At 39.4% G+C, this 18,300-nt stretch overlaps 1 protein-coding gene across 2 annotated transcripts; it reads left to right on the forward strand.

Annotated features, from left to right (window-relative positions):
* Window positions 1–804: 804 nt before the first annotated feature.
* Window positions 805–17,878, forward strand: LOC135259154 (solute carrier organic anion transporter family member 1C1-like). Of its 2 annotated transcripts, none has more exons than XM_064343156.1 (16): window positions 805–823; window positions 1,622–1,767; window positions 2,819–2,887; window positions 3,269–3,410; window positions 3,645–3,777; window positions 4,284–4,408; window positions 4,812–4,958; window positions 5,527–5,625; window positions 9,507–9,755; window positions 12,005–12,169; window positions 14,707–14,902; window positions 15,298–15,463; window positions 16,070–16,251; window positions 16,464–16,528; window positions 16,660–16,777; window positions 16,993–17,878. In XM_064343156.1, the coding sequence occupies exons 3-16, from the start codon at window positions 2,837–2,839 to the stop codon at window positions 17,213–17,215; spliced, it is 2,061 nt and encodes a 686-aa protein (XP_064199226.1). In that variant the 5' UTR covers window positions 805–823; window positions 1,622–1,767; window positions 2,819–2,836; the 3' UTR covers window positions 17,216–17,878. The 2 variants fall into 2 exon arrangements, with proteins under 2 accessions (XP_064199226.1, XP_064199225.1); XM_064343155.1 differs by lacking the exon at window positions 805–823 and adding an exon at window positions 830–1,339.
* The last annotated feature ends 422 nt before the right edge of the window (window positions 17,879–18,300 follow it).

Consider the following 18,300-nt stretch of genomic DNA (forward strand, 5'->3'; position numbering starts at 1 on the left):
CATAACATCATGCCCCTTATGCTTTGGAACCCTGATGGAGGCTGTAATCTGTAAGTCCAGCATGTTTCAATTTGTCTTTCCATGTTTAAATAAAGGCTTTATAAGAGTGCCTTGGACTTCCACTTGTTTGCTATCTTTACTTTCACAATTTTTGACTGACAAACGAAACCCTTTTTTTCTACATTGGAATATCCTCCTCCTTCCAAAGAACACCATTTTTTCGGCTATTCTGTTTGTATGTGCAGTGTTCCTTCTCTAGCATTCTGCACAATAAAATGTCCATGTTTATATTGTGCTTATTGAGTTACATTGCAAACAATTGCATAAAAGGAGGTACAACTTCAAATTAAAGACTGGGGTGAATCAATAGGCTCCTAATTAGTGAAAGTGTGAACACCTGGCCACTAAAACTAACCATCTGGTCGATAATGAATTCAAAGACAAGGCAAATGATAATGAGCAAAATCTGCATTGTGTTAAGTTTAAGGGAAGAAATTATGAAATTAAATATGTGTTCAATAACTTAATTGGGAGCCTACTGATTTATCCCTGTCTTTCATTTGATCAAAAAAAGTTTCTTCTTTTTAAGCAAGTACACAATAACCACAATGTAACACAATATCAACATGGGAATTTTATTCTTTGTGGCAAGAAAAGCTACTTCAGACATAATAATGTTTTAAGAGGACAAATAATTCCTCTAAACGTGAAAAGCACCTAATTAAAAAAATATGCAGCTTGTTAAAATTATGGGATTGAGATTGTGGTTGGAACGAAAGTTTGGGAACTACTGCTCTAGGTGTTAAATTAGGTGTGCCATAGGGTGAGTCCCTTGGGTCGAAGTGAACTCTTTAAACGGCTTTATTCAGAAATCGTCGTTTTTAACCCTAATCTGTTAAGAAATGATGAGGCATGATTCCAATACTGTGGCGAAGTCGAGTCGACGAAGTTTTGTTTGCTAGCCTGTCCCATACTATGGCAAGCCGTTTTATCACTCCATCGACATCATCGTGGTCATATCACATTGGATCACGTTGGACAACACAAACGTAGATGTGTTGGTTTTTTTATATCAAGCTTTCTTGCAGACAATATGAGAGGCACCTAACAATGCAAAGAAATTGTGTTCATCAGATAACCTTCGTTCTGATATAAGGGAGGGCAGACAAGTTTATCAATAGCATAGGTGTTGCTTTAGGAACAGAAAGTGTTGCAATCAACCGGTCACGCTATGTGGTCAAACCGGCACAAAAAAAACAGTCTCTTTGGGTTTGCGGAGTACCCAGAATAAACGAAATAATTGATTTTGCTACATAGCCTACCCCTCAGTCTGTCCCAGGTGAGTAACAGAAATGTAGCTATTCAGAATGATGACTGATTCACATCAGGCTACTTTCAAATAAATTTCAGCCGCCTAGCTCATATTCGGATGCAGTGAACTGATCAGCAGTTCTGACACTGATATTTCCCAGTTTGTATGATCCGATGCACCTTTCTTTTGGAGGTGCAAATGTGTTTAGGGCGGGGTAAGGCCTTTTCACCAGAAGGGTGGTGCGAAAGCATGCCAACGTATTGATATAACCCGCAAGTAAACTGTTCTCCGTGTTCACGTTTGTTCCAGGACCTTTTCACAGAATCAACAGAAGTACTAGGTTACTGATTAGACGGGATTTTATAACATCTCCGATGACCAAAGTCCCGTTTGGAAAAGCACCAGTAACCTACTAATCCATTTGAAGAGGACATCTGCTGCAGTTCTGGCAAAATGTAGGCTATTCCATTAATTTCACTTAAAGCTTTCAAAATAATTTTAATTAATTTTAATAAATTAAGTGTGTGCGCGTGCGTGCGTGTGATTTTACGCTTTGCATAGTTAGTAATCTGTGTCTTGATTTCTTGGGTCCCTAAAAAGACACTTGGGGATGTTTCATTGCTGTATCTAATAATTCAGTTGTAAAGGGTCCAGAGGATGATACGATCTTCTTTGCAAGAAAATAATGCGTTAAAAGATATGTAATTGTCTTTTTTATTAGCAGTGCAATACAAAGGAGACCAAAGTAGTTTACACAGACACTGTACTTTTAGGACTGTAAATTAAGACCACACAATAAAATAGGCAGTATTAATTCAACAATCAAAGGATAACATTTTGTTCCCACATTCCATGGTGGGACCAAATGTTATCAGTTGAGAGCTAAATTAACATTGGACCTTTTACTGTGTAGGAATTGCCAAACAACGGTCAGTTTTTTGGGTTCTCCCGCTGACTATAAAAAACGTATGTCTTTCCCAACGGTTCTTTTTTGTATCCTTATTGATTTGTGAAATATTAGTAAGCTACCAACAAGTGCAAGAAACACAATGCCAATGTGCCAAGCATGTTGCTGAAACAATTACATTTATTAAGCAGTCAAACGATTTGAAGTACTACTAGGGAAAGAGTGTTCTAAATTTGTCAGTCATGAGAAAGCAAAATTAGTATATCTACAGTGCATTGTGAATGTAACTGTTACCTGGGAGTTAATGTCTTATTTAGCTATCTTCATTATGATAATTTACACCTTGGATTTTGAAGCGGTTTGCTTTTAATTAAACTAATCAATTAATAATTTAAAATATGCATATTTTGTCAGCAAAAATACAGCTTGATTAAAATAATTTAAATATTCTAATCATGGTAAAAAAAATGTAAACTGTTGAGAGTGGAGCTACTCGAGTGTGCTGTGATACTACATAACAATGCTTGAGTTTTAGATAAACCAATTCCTCAGGTCCTGTCTGGAAATATTTTTTTCTCAAAGTGTTTGTTTTGGTACAGCATCTGCCACTGATCATCATGAAAGAAGAGGTCAAGGAAAAAACAGAGCCTTGTTGCTCCAAACTGAAGGTGACCTGCCCATTTCCATCACCCCTAACCCTTTCACATATCTCTTAAACATTGTACAGTCCTTCATATTTTCCTTGAACCTTTACCTATAAACTTTGCCCCACACCCTTTGCCGAACATGTAGGCTAATACCCAAGCCTTAGTGTTTCCCAACACTAACACTAACTGTATCTCTGGCTTTAAGTAAATTTACTTATTTTTTTGGATTATATATAAATGATGTCATATATAAATGATATTTCAATGGATATAAAGCACAATAGCTTATTGTTCAGCTTTGTTGTGATTGTTTTTGGATCTAGTCTAATATTTTCATGCTGATGGAAAACAAGAAAATCATCAATGCAGGTAACCCCCTAAATGCGTTGACCTCTGTTACAGATGTTCTTGGCCTCCCTGTCCTTCGTTTACTTTGCTAAAGCCTTCCAGGGGAGTTACATGAAGAGTTCCATTACTCAGATAGAGAGGCGGTTTGACATCCCCAGCTCCATGATTGGAGTAATCGATGGAAGCTTTGAGATGGGTGAGGTTATTCAAGCTTGAGCAATTGCAACAGTGAACCATTGATGCACTGTCTAATGAAATTCTAAGGCCTTTATCCAGGGGTGACTTGCATTGCTTACCTTTCACCTATTAGTACAATAATGTACTAATGGAATTTGGAAAGGAATTTTCTCTCTTTTTCTAGTGTGAACTCCTGTGATGTTCCCATTGCCACCCGTGGTTTCAGTGTTCTGTTTCATACCTTGCTTCTCAGGGAACCTGTTGGTCATTGCATTCATCAGTTACTTTGGTGCAAAGCTACACCGCCCACGACTGATTGCAGCCGGATGTCTAATCATGGCAGCTGGATCATTCTGTACTGCTCTACCTCACTTCTTTCAGGGCCAGTGAGTCTAACCCGCACTACACCTACATCTGCACCTCATGTGAATGTGCCTTGTAAGAATTCCTGAAGGTATTGTGCTTAATGCAGTAGATTGCCTTTTGGGCTGGAGGGATACATTTGTCGTATCTGGGCTGTATCTAACTAGCTAGCAACAAACACAGCTGAAATCTGACCTCAAACCACAGGCTCTGTATTTTTAGCCACACCCACCCCTCCCCGTACAGAAAAGAGTGCCAAATGTCTCATTTTAGAATAACACAGGTAAAGGTTCACAAATTTGGCAAGAGTACAGTAAGAGTATAGACACTGCCTTGGCATGGCTGTTTTATAATGTTTTCAAAGTGAAAATCCTGCACAGTATGCAGTACATCCATTACATTTATACCGGCTGAGATATGAAAGTGATTAACCAAAATCTGATGCATACTTGATTATTATTGGCTATCACCTTTATGAAACCTACTGTCTGCCCTTGCATTGCACTTACCAGTGACTGCTCTCACATAGGTACCAGTACGAAACAACTGTTTCACAGCCCCAAGACACCAATTCAACTGAGAGCGCCCTTCCATGCCTGGCCAATCAGAGCCATGTGCTAAAGAATGATGAAATCTCAGCAAAGAGTATGGCAGGTACAGAACAACCAACCAACCAACAGAAAGAAGGAAATGATACTTATGACTTAGAGAGAGCCTGATCTTGTGAGGACGTCATTTTTACCTTTTACTTAGTCCAGATAAATCAGTACCCATGACAGTGTAGTCGATGGAGGATTAATATTGAGATCAGCATGCGTGAACCTGACGATTGCAATACGATATGTGCACTAGACCAAAACAGAAGAGGAGATGTGTATGTCATTTAGCACAATACTCGAAGGTAGCACCAGGCATGATTGATTAATATTTCAATTTAGACCAAAATGGGTCAAAGTGTTTGCCCTTTGCTTTTCAAATGATACCCTTGAGAAGCTGTGGTGCCTGCGATTGTATGACTTGCTGGGTCATGACAGACTAATGGGCTTGGCTCCTGTAGCGTGTGAGAAAGAGGCCGGCTCCATGATGTGGATCTACGTGTTCCTGGGAAACATGCTGCGTGGAATTGGAGAGACCCCCGTCACACCTCTAGGCCTGTCCTACCTGGACGACTTTGCAAAGGAGGAGAACACCGCTTTTTACCTGGGTGAGTGAGAGAACCGTTTCACAGTGGAAAGTGAAATATACTCGCTGACAAGTGGAGAGAGGTCTCAAATGTGCCTGAAACTCATTAAATAAAATCATTGCCTATCAAGCATCTCTGAAGTGCTTGTGTTTCTTGATCCACATTGATGTGGTAATGTCTGTTCTCTCCTTAATTAAAGAAAAGATTTGCACACTGATGGATCCAGATTCCACGCTTTTAGCATTTAGCATCAGTCTTGTAGTCTGAAGAGCAAATGGCCTTGAAATGTTGCTGCGGGTGCTGAATAATGCATGAAAACAGGGGCGATCAGTGCTCAACATTTTTTCTTTAATTCTGGATATTACTTGGTCCTGCAGCTGCCTAGTATGGTTTCTTCGGATGTGCGTGTAACCACCTTTGCTGTCTGTTCTCTTCGGCACAGCCTTTTATATGCAGTATCAGGCCAGATCCTCAGTTATGTAGTGTTAAGTACTGTCGATGTAGTACAGTACTGCCTGTCCTCTTCACTGCAAGCTGTGTAAATATGGACTGATCCACAGTGATGTAATGTCTCATCTTTCCTCTGCAGCTTGTATACAAACCGTGGGCATTTTAGGGCCCATGGTTGGATTTATGCTGGGATCCTACTGTGCCAAACTCTATGTGGACATCGGTACCGTGGATTTAGGTAACTGAATTGCATAAGACCACAACTTCAGATTTTTTAAAAGTGACTTCAGGGGAAAAAAACAAGGCCAAGGTCACGTATTATAAGCAGATTTCGCAATACTGATTTTGAGGCATCTGATTCAGATGCTGCTAACTGTATTTGTATCGGCGTGGTTGAGACTGCCCCCCTACATACAAATAACTGAAGTTGCACATAAGGAGCATCACTATTTAGCATACTTTCCAAATATTTACATTTATATTTCACTTTTACATTTAACATAATATATAATTTTTCGGTTTTGCTTTTAGACTTACAAATAGCGATGACTATTTTTTAGATTAATTTCTTCATTAAAAAAAGTGATTACAATTTGAAAATTGAGTTCCTTTTTTTCGACACTTGGTGATTCTAAATTTGCTAAAACTGAGCCAGGTTACAGTGTGCAACATTTTACATCCCACCGAATGTGACCGTGTGGCTACATAAGGGATTTCAGACATGGTCAAGATCTCCGACTTTGCTTTTTGTCTTTTAGCCAAGTACCACTAGCTTGCTAGCTAATGTTAATGTTTATCTAGCTGGCTGTGTACACCATGCCCCTTATCATGAAGGAGCGTGGCAAAAGTAGTTCTAGATAATATAAGAAAATAACACACTGGAGCCAATCCAGAAGAAGCCTGACGGGATAGATGCCTTCGAAAAAATGTAAAGTAGCAACAAAGTGCAATTTTTTACAACTACGAGATAATAAGCCCTGGAGTGAATTTCACATTGCTGCGACACATTTACTAACAATCTAAAGGCTTTGGCCTGGAGTTTTCCTTTAAGTTACTAGTTGTAAGGAATTATGTTTTTAGCTTCTACAGCTTTTATAAAAAATATTTTATAACATTTGATAAATTTTGCAATGGATTTTCATCAACTCAAAAATAAAGCAAATTAGCAGCAAATTAGCAAATTAGCAAATAAATGAACCCCCCTATTACATTTGGATACATCCAGTGAAAATATTTTTTTCACTTTGCTACAGTATGTGCATTTGTCATGTGTCTTGTTAAAGTCCAGGTCATACTTTCTTTATGTCCATAATCAGGTCATTGATTGGTGCTCTCTTACTTTTGGTCATTGCAGTTGTTCTCTGAGCAAATTAGGAATTTCCAGAATTACTGTTTAATTCAGCCTTGATTGACCCCAGTGTTGTTTGGATTGCAATCTATAATCTGTTTGCATGTGAGCAATGATAGCAGTAGGTTCAAGGCCAGACTTTGTCACTGTTCTCTCACCTGATTTATATTGGCAGATTCCAGATTTCCAAATCTTGTGATTTTGCATATTGCGTAATCTTTCAAAATGTCTAATTGTAATTAGAGCCCGACCGATGCCAGATTTTTGGGTCTGATGGCGATCCCGATTTTGGAGAGTCCTAGCCCACCGATTACCGATGTTTTGACCGATATTTTGTCAAAAAGTGCAACATTTTCAAATCAATTTGAAAAACTTATATTTTATCAAATGTTTCTATATTTGAGAACATTTAACTTAAGCAAACAAATAAAAATAAAAATAAACACACAAAGAACTTTTTAGATAAAAAAAAGTAAAAGATGATATTAAATTAAAAATGCTTTATTTAAAAAAATCTGTTTTCCCATTTCAAACATGTATTTTTATGAATATTATTTTTATCGTTGTTGGTTTTATTAATTTGTTATTTCTTAGTATCTATTCTCAGTACATTATATTTTCTTATTTTATTCCTACTACATGATCTCAGAGTAAGACTATCTAGCGAGCTTCCCTGTCCATAAGAATTCGGTGGTGAAAATAACTACAATGCGCTCGGACGCGTGACTAGATGACACATTCGCTCGCAATAACGCATTAGCTATTGACACAGCCTCATTATTTCTTATTACATATTCTCAGTAAGTTAAATGAATTATATTTCCTTATTTTATTTCTACTACATGATCTCAAAGAGTAAGACATTATCTAGCGAAGCTAAAGAGTGAATCAAGTGTAACGTTAGATGAAATTAAATTGACTGGATGAAATATGTGAAAAAAACTACAATGCGCTTTCATGCAGGTTACCCGCGCTAACTGTTGGTTGATTCACTTCTCCAACAGCAATCCTTCTCTCATGTTATCATGACAAAGCTAGATAACATGGCTTAAAATGATCCATGTTAGTAGTGTTTTATCTGCGTTTTTACTGTCTGGTTAGCTTGCTACGATGATGCGTGACTAGATGACATGCTTGCAATAACGCGTTGGCTATTGACACAGCATCATATAGTAGCTCATATCATTATCTCAGATAAAAAACAAATGTGTGATGCATTCAATCACCATTTTATTTTGGCTCGTTATTTATTTGAGAATACAGCGATGTCCTCTGGAAATGCAGATCCTACGCTGCTTATGTGCTCACTGCCACTTCATAGGAGTGTGGCCAGTGGGTAGACTCGCTTAGTAACCGAAAGTCGTAGTTCGAATCCCGGTGTAAGGACACTGCGTTGTACCAGAGCAAGGTCTTTAACCTGCATTGTATTCAAATATCACTGTATAAATGATACAATTAAATCTAAGTAAAGTTGTGAAGTGTCTGGATAAAGGCGTGCTAAATGCCTGTAATGTAAGTAATGTATAAAGGCTGCTACAGCTAGCTGCAGTGAACAAATTGTTGTGCTCGCTGCTTGATAATGAGATTGTAAACATAGTGGTCTTATAAAACGATTTAAGTAAAAACTGTTCACTAAATATACATACTTTATTGCGGCAATCGAATCGTGCAGACAGTCTCAGTGAAATATGGATGAGGCCGAGTGGCCAAAGGGCGAAAGTACGCGTCGTGTGCAGTTCAATTGTATTAGGAGCTTCTCTACTGTGATTCTAGTAATCAATACAACTTTGACAACAGTACAGATAAATAATCATGTTTTGTTAATCTTAATATCGGGACATCGGCAAACTGCGATCTGATTCGCAAGTCAAATAAGGCGATATATCGCCAAACGATTCGCGTCTAATTGTAATGAGGCTTCGTACTGGGAGAGATATGCAAACATGAATAGGGCAGATAAGCGTATAAACAGCAAATCATGTAAGATAGGTTACACAAAATTACTCTGTAGTATTGCACTACCCCTTGACAATTTTGCTTAAATAGCAATTATATATTGGGATCTTGTTCACTTACTGCTAGTCTCAAACCTACAGCGGATTAGGTAGCAAGCTAAAAGTATCCATTACGAGCCACTGTAGCTGTATTTTATATTGTTATTCAAAATATGATAAAGTATACTTTTTTAAATATCAAAAATTATATTATTTACAATCCACCGTTTCATCAGTCAAGGGAATGGTTTTTAATTGGCCAGTAAATAGCTAGTTAGTTACAGAACTATTGCAGTTAGATGACTAGGTACGTTTATTTAGACTCTGTAGCTTGCCCGCAAGCAAATCTGGAGGAGTTAATCAAATTCTTATATGCAATGCCCAATTTTTTGTATTGTATATATGCGTTTTTCATTGTTGGGACCATGTGCATTTTGTGTGCAGAAGCATTTAGATTTTTTATTTTTATATTTTATTTTTAATACCTAGGTGTTATGACTTATGGTATTGCAGTTGACTAAAGTGATTTCTGTCGCCATGACAAAGTGTAGAGATTGATTATAGTCAGAAACTACACTGAAAGCTGATTTATCAGCACTATTGACATATTACCTAATGATGCTAGTATAAATCCTGACCTATAATGTTTCACTCAATTTTGACCTTTCTACTTCTTTCAAAATATAGAAAGCCCTTGATATTGCAGTTCTGTCTTGAAGTGGTATAGAATCATGCAGAACACGTCCCACAGACCTCACCTCTACATGCTCCCTACAGACACCGTGTCCATCACTCACAAAGATTCACGCTGGGTTGGGGCCTGGTGGCTTGGTTTCCTGGTTACTGGAGCTTTGATGCTCCTGGCTGCGATTCCATTCTGGTTCCTGCCCAAGTCTCTCAAAAAGCAAGATGAGCAAAAGGCCCAGAGCACTGATGATTCACCAAGTGAACAGGACCACTTCCTTCCGGAGACTTCCTCGCCTTCTGAAACACCACAACCTGGTACCTTTTCGGGGCATGCTAAAGGTACTAAGAATTTCTCTTGCTGCTATTCATTGCTCCCATTACATTTTGTTAGCATAGCACATCAAAACTGCAGAAGCAATTCATATTTTTACAACTGTAACCAGCCAATCACTGTTTGTAGATTTTTGGACTGTTCCTTTTGTTCACTTTACTGCTTGTCCCAAGGAACATATGTAGCTACTGTGCATGCATTGTGCAAGATTTAAAATTTTGTTATTAGCTGTGGTGACCAGAGTATGTTTTTCCCTGCATGTTGCACGAACAGAAGGCAAGTATTATCAAACTTTTAAATTTTATTGTGTATTTGAAAATAATTGCACAGCTTTAGCAACATCCTCTACTGTAAACCCCTGTTCTGTCTGAAACAGATCTGTACCTCATCAGCATAGTGAAGTGCATATGAAAGACATTGTAATGAAGTAATATGGGTATTTTGCATGCCAGTGCAGGTAGAGGTACATGCTAGTGAAGTTTATACAGTTTAGAGGTACTGTAATATGAAGAATATAAAAGACCCCAAGATTGTATTATGGTTAGAAAAAAGTTCAGTATAAAGCAGAAGAGCTTATACATAGTGTTGTGTAAGACTATTCACTTGTACGGTGCAATTTTGACTTCTAACCAAATTTCGCTTTTTCGCCTCAATGTGTACTTTAACCATTCCATTGCCCACACACTGGCAGAGTCGTAAATGTCACAGGCTGTTAACAGCGTCTCGAAAGACAATATAACAAAAACCTTCCAGGCTATGGGACAGTCTTGCAACCTTTTTACCCCACCAACGCTCATGGCCTGGAGGAACGAGAATGGCCAGGACTCCCACAGGCACCCCAGTTTCACATGAGAACCTGGCTGACCAGTACCAACATTATGGACTGGTAGAACGCGTTATATGTATTTGCATGTAAATGCAAGTCTATACAATGTTGTTTTCCCCCCCTGTTTTCCCTTTTTCAGTGCATCTTAAGTATGTGGTTTGCATATGCATTGTCTGGACTGTGCATCTCTGCGCGGATCCGTCAGTGTATTGGTCTCTCATGCAGTTTTGGGGTAATGCAGTAATGGGTTACTTCCTTGGCATTTTTATGCGTTCACTAGCTGGATGTACAGCTGCTCCAGGATAGCTGTTTGAATCAGTGCCCAGGTGTCATGGTCTGCGACATTCAGATAATCTCACTGACCAGCTGAAGTAACTTTAGTTAGGGCTCCCTGGGACAGCTGTTAGTTTCGGTGCTTGGGCATACATATTTTTAAGCTTCTTCATAGCTGCTAGGATAAAAGTCCGTAGTGTCAGAACAATTAGACGAATGCCTGGCAGCAGTAGATAGCCTTGCTCTCCGGGGTACAGAGTTTTGTCACCCATTATTTCAACACACCCCAGTCAACGTACGTATATACAAACCTGAATTCACACAAACATCCACGTTACAGGTTTCAAAGTTAGTGGAGTCAGAAACTTGTTTTCCTCCCTGCCACCAAATCGAAATCCTTACAGACTCGATCCTCAAACACTGTTAAACCATGCCTGTCGCCCAGATAGTTTTGGTCAACTTACCATAAAGACAATGCAGGTTAAGCAAGTATAAGCGACACCTCGCTACTGATCTGCATAGTACTCAATTATACAATAGCGACATGGAGTTGTGAAAGAACGATTGCAAACAAGGAGACTTGATTAACACTGCCATCTACAGTTTCCTAACTTTTCCTCTGGAAACTGGAACATCTGACTCCCTATTGATTGACCAATTGTTTGATTTAGGGAAGCCAGACACTGGCTTCCTTAAGTAAAATCGCATTGTTTAGAATATGGATATCTGCTTCCCGCCTCTGAATTGAATGTCTGGAAAAGGGTATTTAAGACCATTCATTCCTGATAACGAGGTTGAATTGACCATTTGAGGCAGTCCTGCGTGAAAGCTTTACTAGATCATATTAAAAAACTTTGTCACTCTTCATCAAGATCGGAACTGTGTTGAATTTCCTTACAGTTCACATTAAGTTTAAGTATTTGTATACACTTTTTTGAGCATAGTAAATGCAAGTAGGTATTAGTTTCCCACCATCCTTCTGTATACTTTTTGCTTTTTGCTCAAGACCTGTAGGAACAGAAGATTCTGGTCTGTGACATATATTGCTGTCTGACTCATCCAGCCCTTATCAGACAGAAGATAACAAGACATGTTGTTCTTATATTTTCTGCTATGATTTCAGCACTAACTAAATTAATATGTCTTCTTATTTTCTAGGTTTTGTGACATCTTTGAAGAGACTGTTTAGAAACACAGTTTACCTGCTGATAATTTTCACGTCCCTTGCGCAAGTCAATGGCTTCATTGGAATGATCACCTTTAAACCTAAATTTATGGAGCAAGTCTATGGCCAGTCTCCCTCCAAGGCCATCTTCTTAATAGGTTGGTTCTTTCTTATCTCTGTTTGACCAGCAAGATTTCACCTCTAGCAGTATCAATACACAATTCTTTCTTTTCAACTTGAGTCATTTCAACTGACTGCAGTCAAAGTATTCTGAACTGTTCCCAGAGATAGTGCTGCTTTGGTCATAAACTCCAGGGTACAAGTGCCTGTTGTTCTATGAGTTATTAGCTAGCCTTAAACTGCATATGATTATTGGATTTCATCCAATCTTGTGACTGAAAACGATATTACTTAATGCCATCTTCATGGCCAATCAGGGCAAAGATGTGCTTTTGTGACTTAATTTGGGCAGCAGTACAATAACACACAAACAGCTGATCTGATTGTAGTGTAGGCTGTGAAAGTTGAACATATATCGACAGAGCATGCACTGGGCCGAGTTTATGAAGCACAGCATCTTCCTCATTGTCGTGAGGAGGGGGCTTAAATGCCACCAGGCCCAAAATACATGAGCAAAAGTACGTGGCGATAAGCTTAGGGATAAACACAGGGTTTGGTCACAGCACAATTCTGTCTGATCATGAAAAGGAAAGCAGACCGTTCGGGTTCACAGACAAGGTGCATAAATCACTTACTAGCTTAGCGGAAACTAGCGCAGTAAGCAGCACCACCTTTAGAAACAAAGCCCTTCATCTACACTCTCCAGCGGTTCGAAAGGAGGGCTGCACAAAGCTTTCAATACCACCGCTATGTCCCACTGCGGAGCACGAGGCGGGGCAACAAGTTTCATGCGCCGGACGGCCTAGAGAAAATGTTTTACCAGGGGGTAGACAGAAACCGTATAACCAGTATACTGTAACCAGTATGGCATGCAGAAATTGCAGACAGAGGCCCTTATCTAGTAGACTCTGCACTCTGCACAAAATTTAATACTAGAGATACAGGGAATGCTAGGGGGTCCTGAGTGCATTCCGGATGGCAAGCTTTGAACGTCTCCCATCTACCCTTATATGCCACCATAGTCAAGGTAGTGTGAGAATGCTGGATAGCGTTTATCGCTGCCCTGCTCAACCCCATCCTCACGAGCTCGCATCTAACGGGCCAGGTCTGAGGCGTTACCTCTGTACCTCACCCCCTGTGCAGGTCCCGGAAGCCAACACAGGTCCCCGGTCAGCAGCAGGGCTATGTCAGCCATCCACTGTTTGTGAAGCCAATCTGGCCCGATCAAAATGAGGGCTTGTTTCTCCACTCTCGCCGTGGTTAGCACCTGCAGTATCAAGTCAAAGGAAGGAAAGGCATAAAGGAAGTCCTCGGGGCAGTGATGGGCCAGTGTAGTCAGCTGATGCCATCGTAAACCAAATACTAGCAACTGCTGCTTTGTTGTTTCTCCTGATTAGAAAGTGTTTGCCCTGAAGATAGGGTGCACATTGTTGTAACACAAGCCACCCTGCTCCAGCACATTGATAGGAGGCAGAGGAGGGTCCCAAAACCCGCTCGCCATCATGCCATTGCAGACCGCACCCCACCCCTTAGTCAAGGTGTCTGTGTACAAAGGAACATGAGACAAGATGGTGCCCTATCAGCACACCGACACTCAGCGTCTTGATTTTTCACCAGTGCAAGAGATCTCTTGCAATCAACTGCGGAATGCAAAACAGCGTCTCGCGGTCTCTCATGGGGTTGAATTTTATTCGCCAGAGTTGTTCCGGGCTCATGCATAGCCCCAACCAAACTACAGCAATTGCTGCTGCTATTAGTCCCAACAGGTGTATAAACCAATTCCCATATGCAGCTTAAAGCGAAGCTAATAAGGAAAAGAACTCCTATATGCCATTGAATTTCTCCCCACTGGTAGATCACTGTTGCCTTGCTTACCTTCCACTGTTGTTGGTTTAGATCTTTGAACCATTTTAACAGTAGTTGCTTTTAGCTGTTTGCAAGGATCATTAGGAGACCACTTCATTGCATTGCTGATCAGTTTTGAGCATTAATTTAGTTAAAATGATACAATGTATGCATGCCTTAGGAGAATCAAACATTAAGGTTGTGATCAGTTTTCCTCTTGTGAAAGTTATTTTGCTGGTAGGCAAATATGGTAATTATTTTACACCATCTGCGTAAAAACCTGTGACTGTGCCTAATTGAATAGTAGTTCATTTGGTACAGCCTAAAAATTTACATTGGTACTGAGAGTAATATCTTGAACGCTCAACACCGTCTTATCATAATAACCACTGGAAGCAGAGCTCTCTCATTTTACTGCATGGACATAATCAGTGCCTGCATATTTTCTGCCACTTTGTTTACCTCTGTGCAATCACAGCAGGTATTGGGGAGAGTCAGTATAAATGTAGCAGTTTTTGGATTTTGCTGTAGATGGGGAATGCTTTTTTTAAATGCTTATTAAGAGAACGACTTTACAACTTTATAAAGCCATAGTGAGTTGAGGCATTTTATCATGTCCTGTTTTCCATTATTAAGCAACATATGTGGGCCTCTTGGCACGTATTTTGAATCTAACCATGTTTGTGTCTTGGCAGGCATTATGCATTTACTCATGTTTGTCTCTTGCCAGGCATTATGAATCTACCTGCAGTGGCCCTAGGAATCATTACTGGAGGGTTTGTGATGAAGAGGTTTAAGCTGAATGTTTTGGGGGCTGCAAGAATGTCCTTCAGTGCCTCGGTCTGTTCTTTTATTTGCCTCCTCATGCAGTACTTCCTACAGTGTGACAATGCACAGGTGGCTGGACTAACTGTGACTTATGAGGGGTAAATGTACTTTGCTCTGCTCTACTACTTTCTCTCTTTTACCGATGCAACAAGTGCATTTATTGAAAGAAAAGAAATCAGGCTTTTCATTAATAAAAATGAAAGAATCTATCAAAATTAGACAGAAGGCATTCTTGGCACAATATCTGATTAGTACAATAAATTGACAGAAATTTTATCTATCTTTGATCGTTTTGGCCTGTACTGTATATTAACCTACCAATACTGTAATAGTCATTGGTGACAGTAGTTTATCGTACTACTTTTCTGACTATTCATAAATGACCACTGATAAATGTTTCTTTTAATTAATTTGAACTATTAATTTTGAATTATTTTTAGGTAATTACAGTAGTATGTTTATGGTAACTGAGTTTAAATATTCTGTCTGACAGGGTAAAACAAGTGTCATACCTACAGGAGAGCTTGCTGTCCCAGTGCAACATGGGATGCTCGTGTTCACTGAAACATTGGGATCCCGTGTGCTCGTCCACTGGCATTACTTATGCTTCCCCTTGTCTTGCTGGGTGCCAAACCTCCAGCGGTTTGGGTAAAGGCATGGTGAGTTCGTCTTTCTATTATGATGTACGTTTATTTTAGCTTTTTATTAGGCAGCCTCAACTCAACTTCGTACCTTCTGCTCATACCACTTTCACAGAACCATCTCTACAATCAGACCCAAGGTCTGCACATTTCATGAATCCCATGATGGGTTTTCATAGGAGCCTTTATTAAGAAGAAATTAAGGAAAGTTTTGTGAATGAAGCCTGATGACTCTAACACTAGAGCCTAATGTATTTGGCTCATTTTTCATTAAATAAATTATTTCAGACACATTTCATCTATTGCTTTTGTTGAATTGATGGCTGCTGCTCTAACCACTGTTCCACACCTGTCCCATGTGTCACACAATGATCTTAACTATTGCTTCACATTGCTGCTCTGACCACTGTTCCACTTTGGTACCCTGTCTTGCTTGATTAGTCATGTCTGTTCTGTTTTTATCTTTTCTGTATTTCCTTTGTGTTAAATCATGTCTGTTCTGGTTATGAGAACATTCCTTCAGGTGTTTGTTTAATCATTTTGTTCTGCTTCTCAGTATAATGCTTAATGTATTTGATTAATCGTCTCTGTTCCTTTCTGTGTTCATTCTTCCTTGTCTTCCAGGGTTTCCACAACTGCTCCTGTGTCGAAACATGGCCTGTCCTCTCTGCCAACTACTCTGTAGTCTTGGGACAGTGTTCCCGCCAGAACTGTGACAGCATGTTCCGATACTACATGGCGGTGTCAGTAGTGGGGGCCTTTATATCTGCCCTAGGGGCCACACCCGGTTACATCGTCCTTTTCAGGTAATATCCTGCACAACTGTGGAGTTCAACTTGCTCAACTTAATTCTGTTTTCACTGAATTATCAGATAAGTAGCCTCCTGTATGTCACTATGTACTAGAATTGAACACTGAACAATTGCATGATATTCTGAAATATGCTGTAATGGATTTTTTAAAATTTATCAGGACATGGAATATCAATATTCACGATCAGAACTTGTTTTGTGTTCAGATCCATTCCACCAGAACTGAAAGCACTGGCCATCGGCATGCACATCTTGATTGTCAGAACCTTGGGTAAGAACTGAATAAAGTCCTGTTGTGAAAGGAGATCAAACCTTAATTCTCCTGTTCTAAGAGATTGTTTATTCTCTTTGTGGGTAATCCACCTTTGTGCCTCAATGCTGACTGTTCGGAACGTGTCATAGGTGGGATTCCGGCTCCGATATATTTTGGGGCAATGATTGACAGGACATGCCTGAAGTGGGGTTCCAAACGATGTGGTGGTCAAGGAGCTTGTAGACTGTATGACTCTGATGCGTTCAGGTAACTCTCGTCTTAATACGTATTACAAAATATTTAATAAACCTAGGGATCTAAGTTATATGGCACTGGTACTAGTGTTGAATATATACCCTATGATGTATGGGCTTTTATAGTATTATTGTACAAATCCTTTCTTATATGAGGCCAAAATATGTCTCTTGTGGGACTGGTTAGTGATGCTGTCTTGGACCACCTTCCCGTCTCTGTGCCTGTAGAAATGCGTTTCTGGGCCTGATCTACGGCCTGTACTCTGCATCCATCTTGCTGTGGGGAGTTCTCTATGCGAGTCTGGTGAGAAGACACAAAAAACTTGCGCTGCGGGAGAAAGCCAAGCCTTGTGGACAGGAGGAGGGTGCGGTGAACAATGTGAATGGAAAGGCTGTTTCCGAAGCGAATCTCAAGAACGGTACCGAGCCGGAGAGCGAGTGTGCCGTATGAGACATCCCTGTGTCTGCTCTCAATGCACAGAGCTGCTATTGCACACTGCGCTATTTTTTAAACACATAAACACAGTATCATATTAACATGTTGTTTCTCTCTTTCAGTCGTGCACATGTGAACACACACGCACAGACACACACAGATTTTCTTGGAGCCTACAGTGCAATGTCATATTGTTACTCAGTATTGGTTTCATTACCAATGGTTACAGCTTGTATATAAATCTTTTATAGTGAAAAATTATCATATGCCTTGTGTCATAACTTGGCAACAATGGGTGTATGGAAATACCTGAATTATAGTGATATGTGTAAGGATGAATCAGCGGTATGTTTAATATATTGTAAATTAGATGTTTTAAATTTTTTACAGAACTTCCTGCAAATTCTCACTGTCCGACCAGTCTCATTGTCACAGTTCATGCATTGCTTAAAAACCATTCATACTTAATACAGCATTCCAGTTTGAGGTCAGCATCACATCATGTTGATTTTTTGTCTCGAACCAACTTTGTTCCCTTTTATCTTTTACATTATTAGAAATGATTTGATTTCTATATTTTGATTAATATATTTTGTTTTTCTTTTGATTTATAATGACAGAGAAGTTGACCCAATGATCACAATGCCTGGATTTTTTAATAAAGCATTTTACATTGTATTTTATTCTTTACATGGCTGATATACAGAGTTATGTACATTACTGCACTTAATATTATTCAGATGGTGATACTGAAAACATTGTCAAGTGCTGGAGGTTTTTCCCTCTACAACAGTAAATTTACTCAGTCAAACAGTTGAAGTCAATTTTTTCTTACCAAAGGTCATGTTCTCCCCCCCTCCTCCCCCCTTCACTGTGTTGATGGTTAAAGTGGCTTATTCAGTCCCAAATTGGTTATATAGCTGAAGCAGTACTCCAATTCTAACTGTAGGTGGTGCTAATTTATTATATATCGACACATGTCTCTACTGATAGGCTGTGCCTTTTGCTCTTGGTAATAGAACAAATTGAACAAGTAAACAAACGCTCTGAAAATCAATGCAGGTTTAATACAGTATTGATTTGTGCGAATGAATAATTCT

This window comes from Anguilla rostrata, chromosome 7 (genome assembly GCF_018555375.3).
Source record: "Anguilla rostrata isolate EN2019 chromosome 7, ASM1855537v3, whole genome shotgun sequence".
NCBI lineage: Eukaryota > Metazoa > Chordata > Actinopteri > Anguilliformes > Anguillidae > Anguilla > Anguilla rostrata.

Coding starts and splice junctions, on each gene's coding strand:
- LOC135259154 (XM_064343156.1), top strand. CDS start 2,837: ATGAAAGAAGAGGTCAAGGAAAAAACAGAGCCTTGTTGCTCCAAACTG. Junction 4,409..4,811: donor CTCAGCAAAGAGTATGGCAG/GTACAGAACAAC, acceptor TGGCTCCTGTAG/CGTGTGAGAAAGAGGCCGGC. Junction 4,959..5,526: donor GAACACCGCTTTTTACCTGG/GTGAGTGAGAGA, acceptor TTTCCTCTGCAG/CTTGTATACAAACCGTGGGC.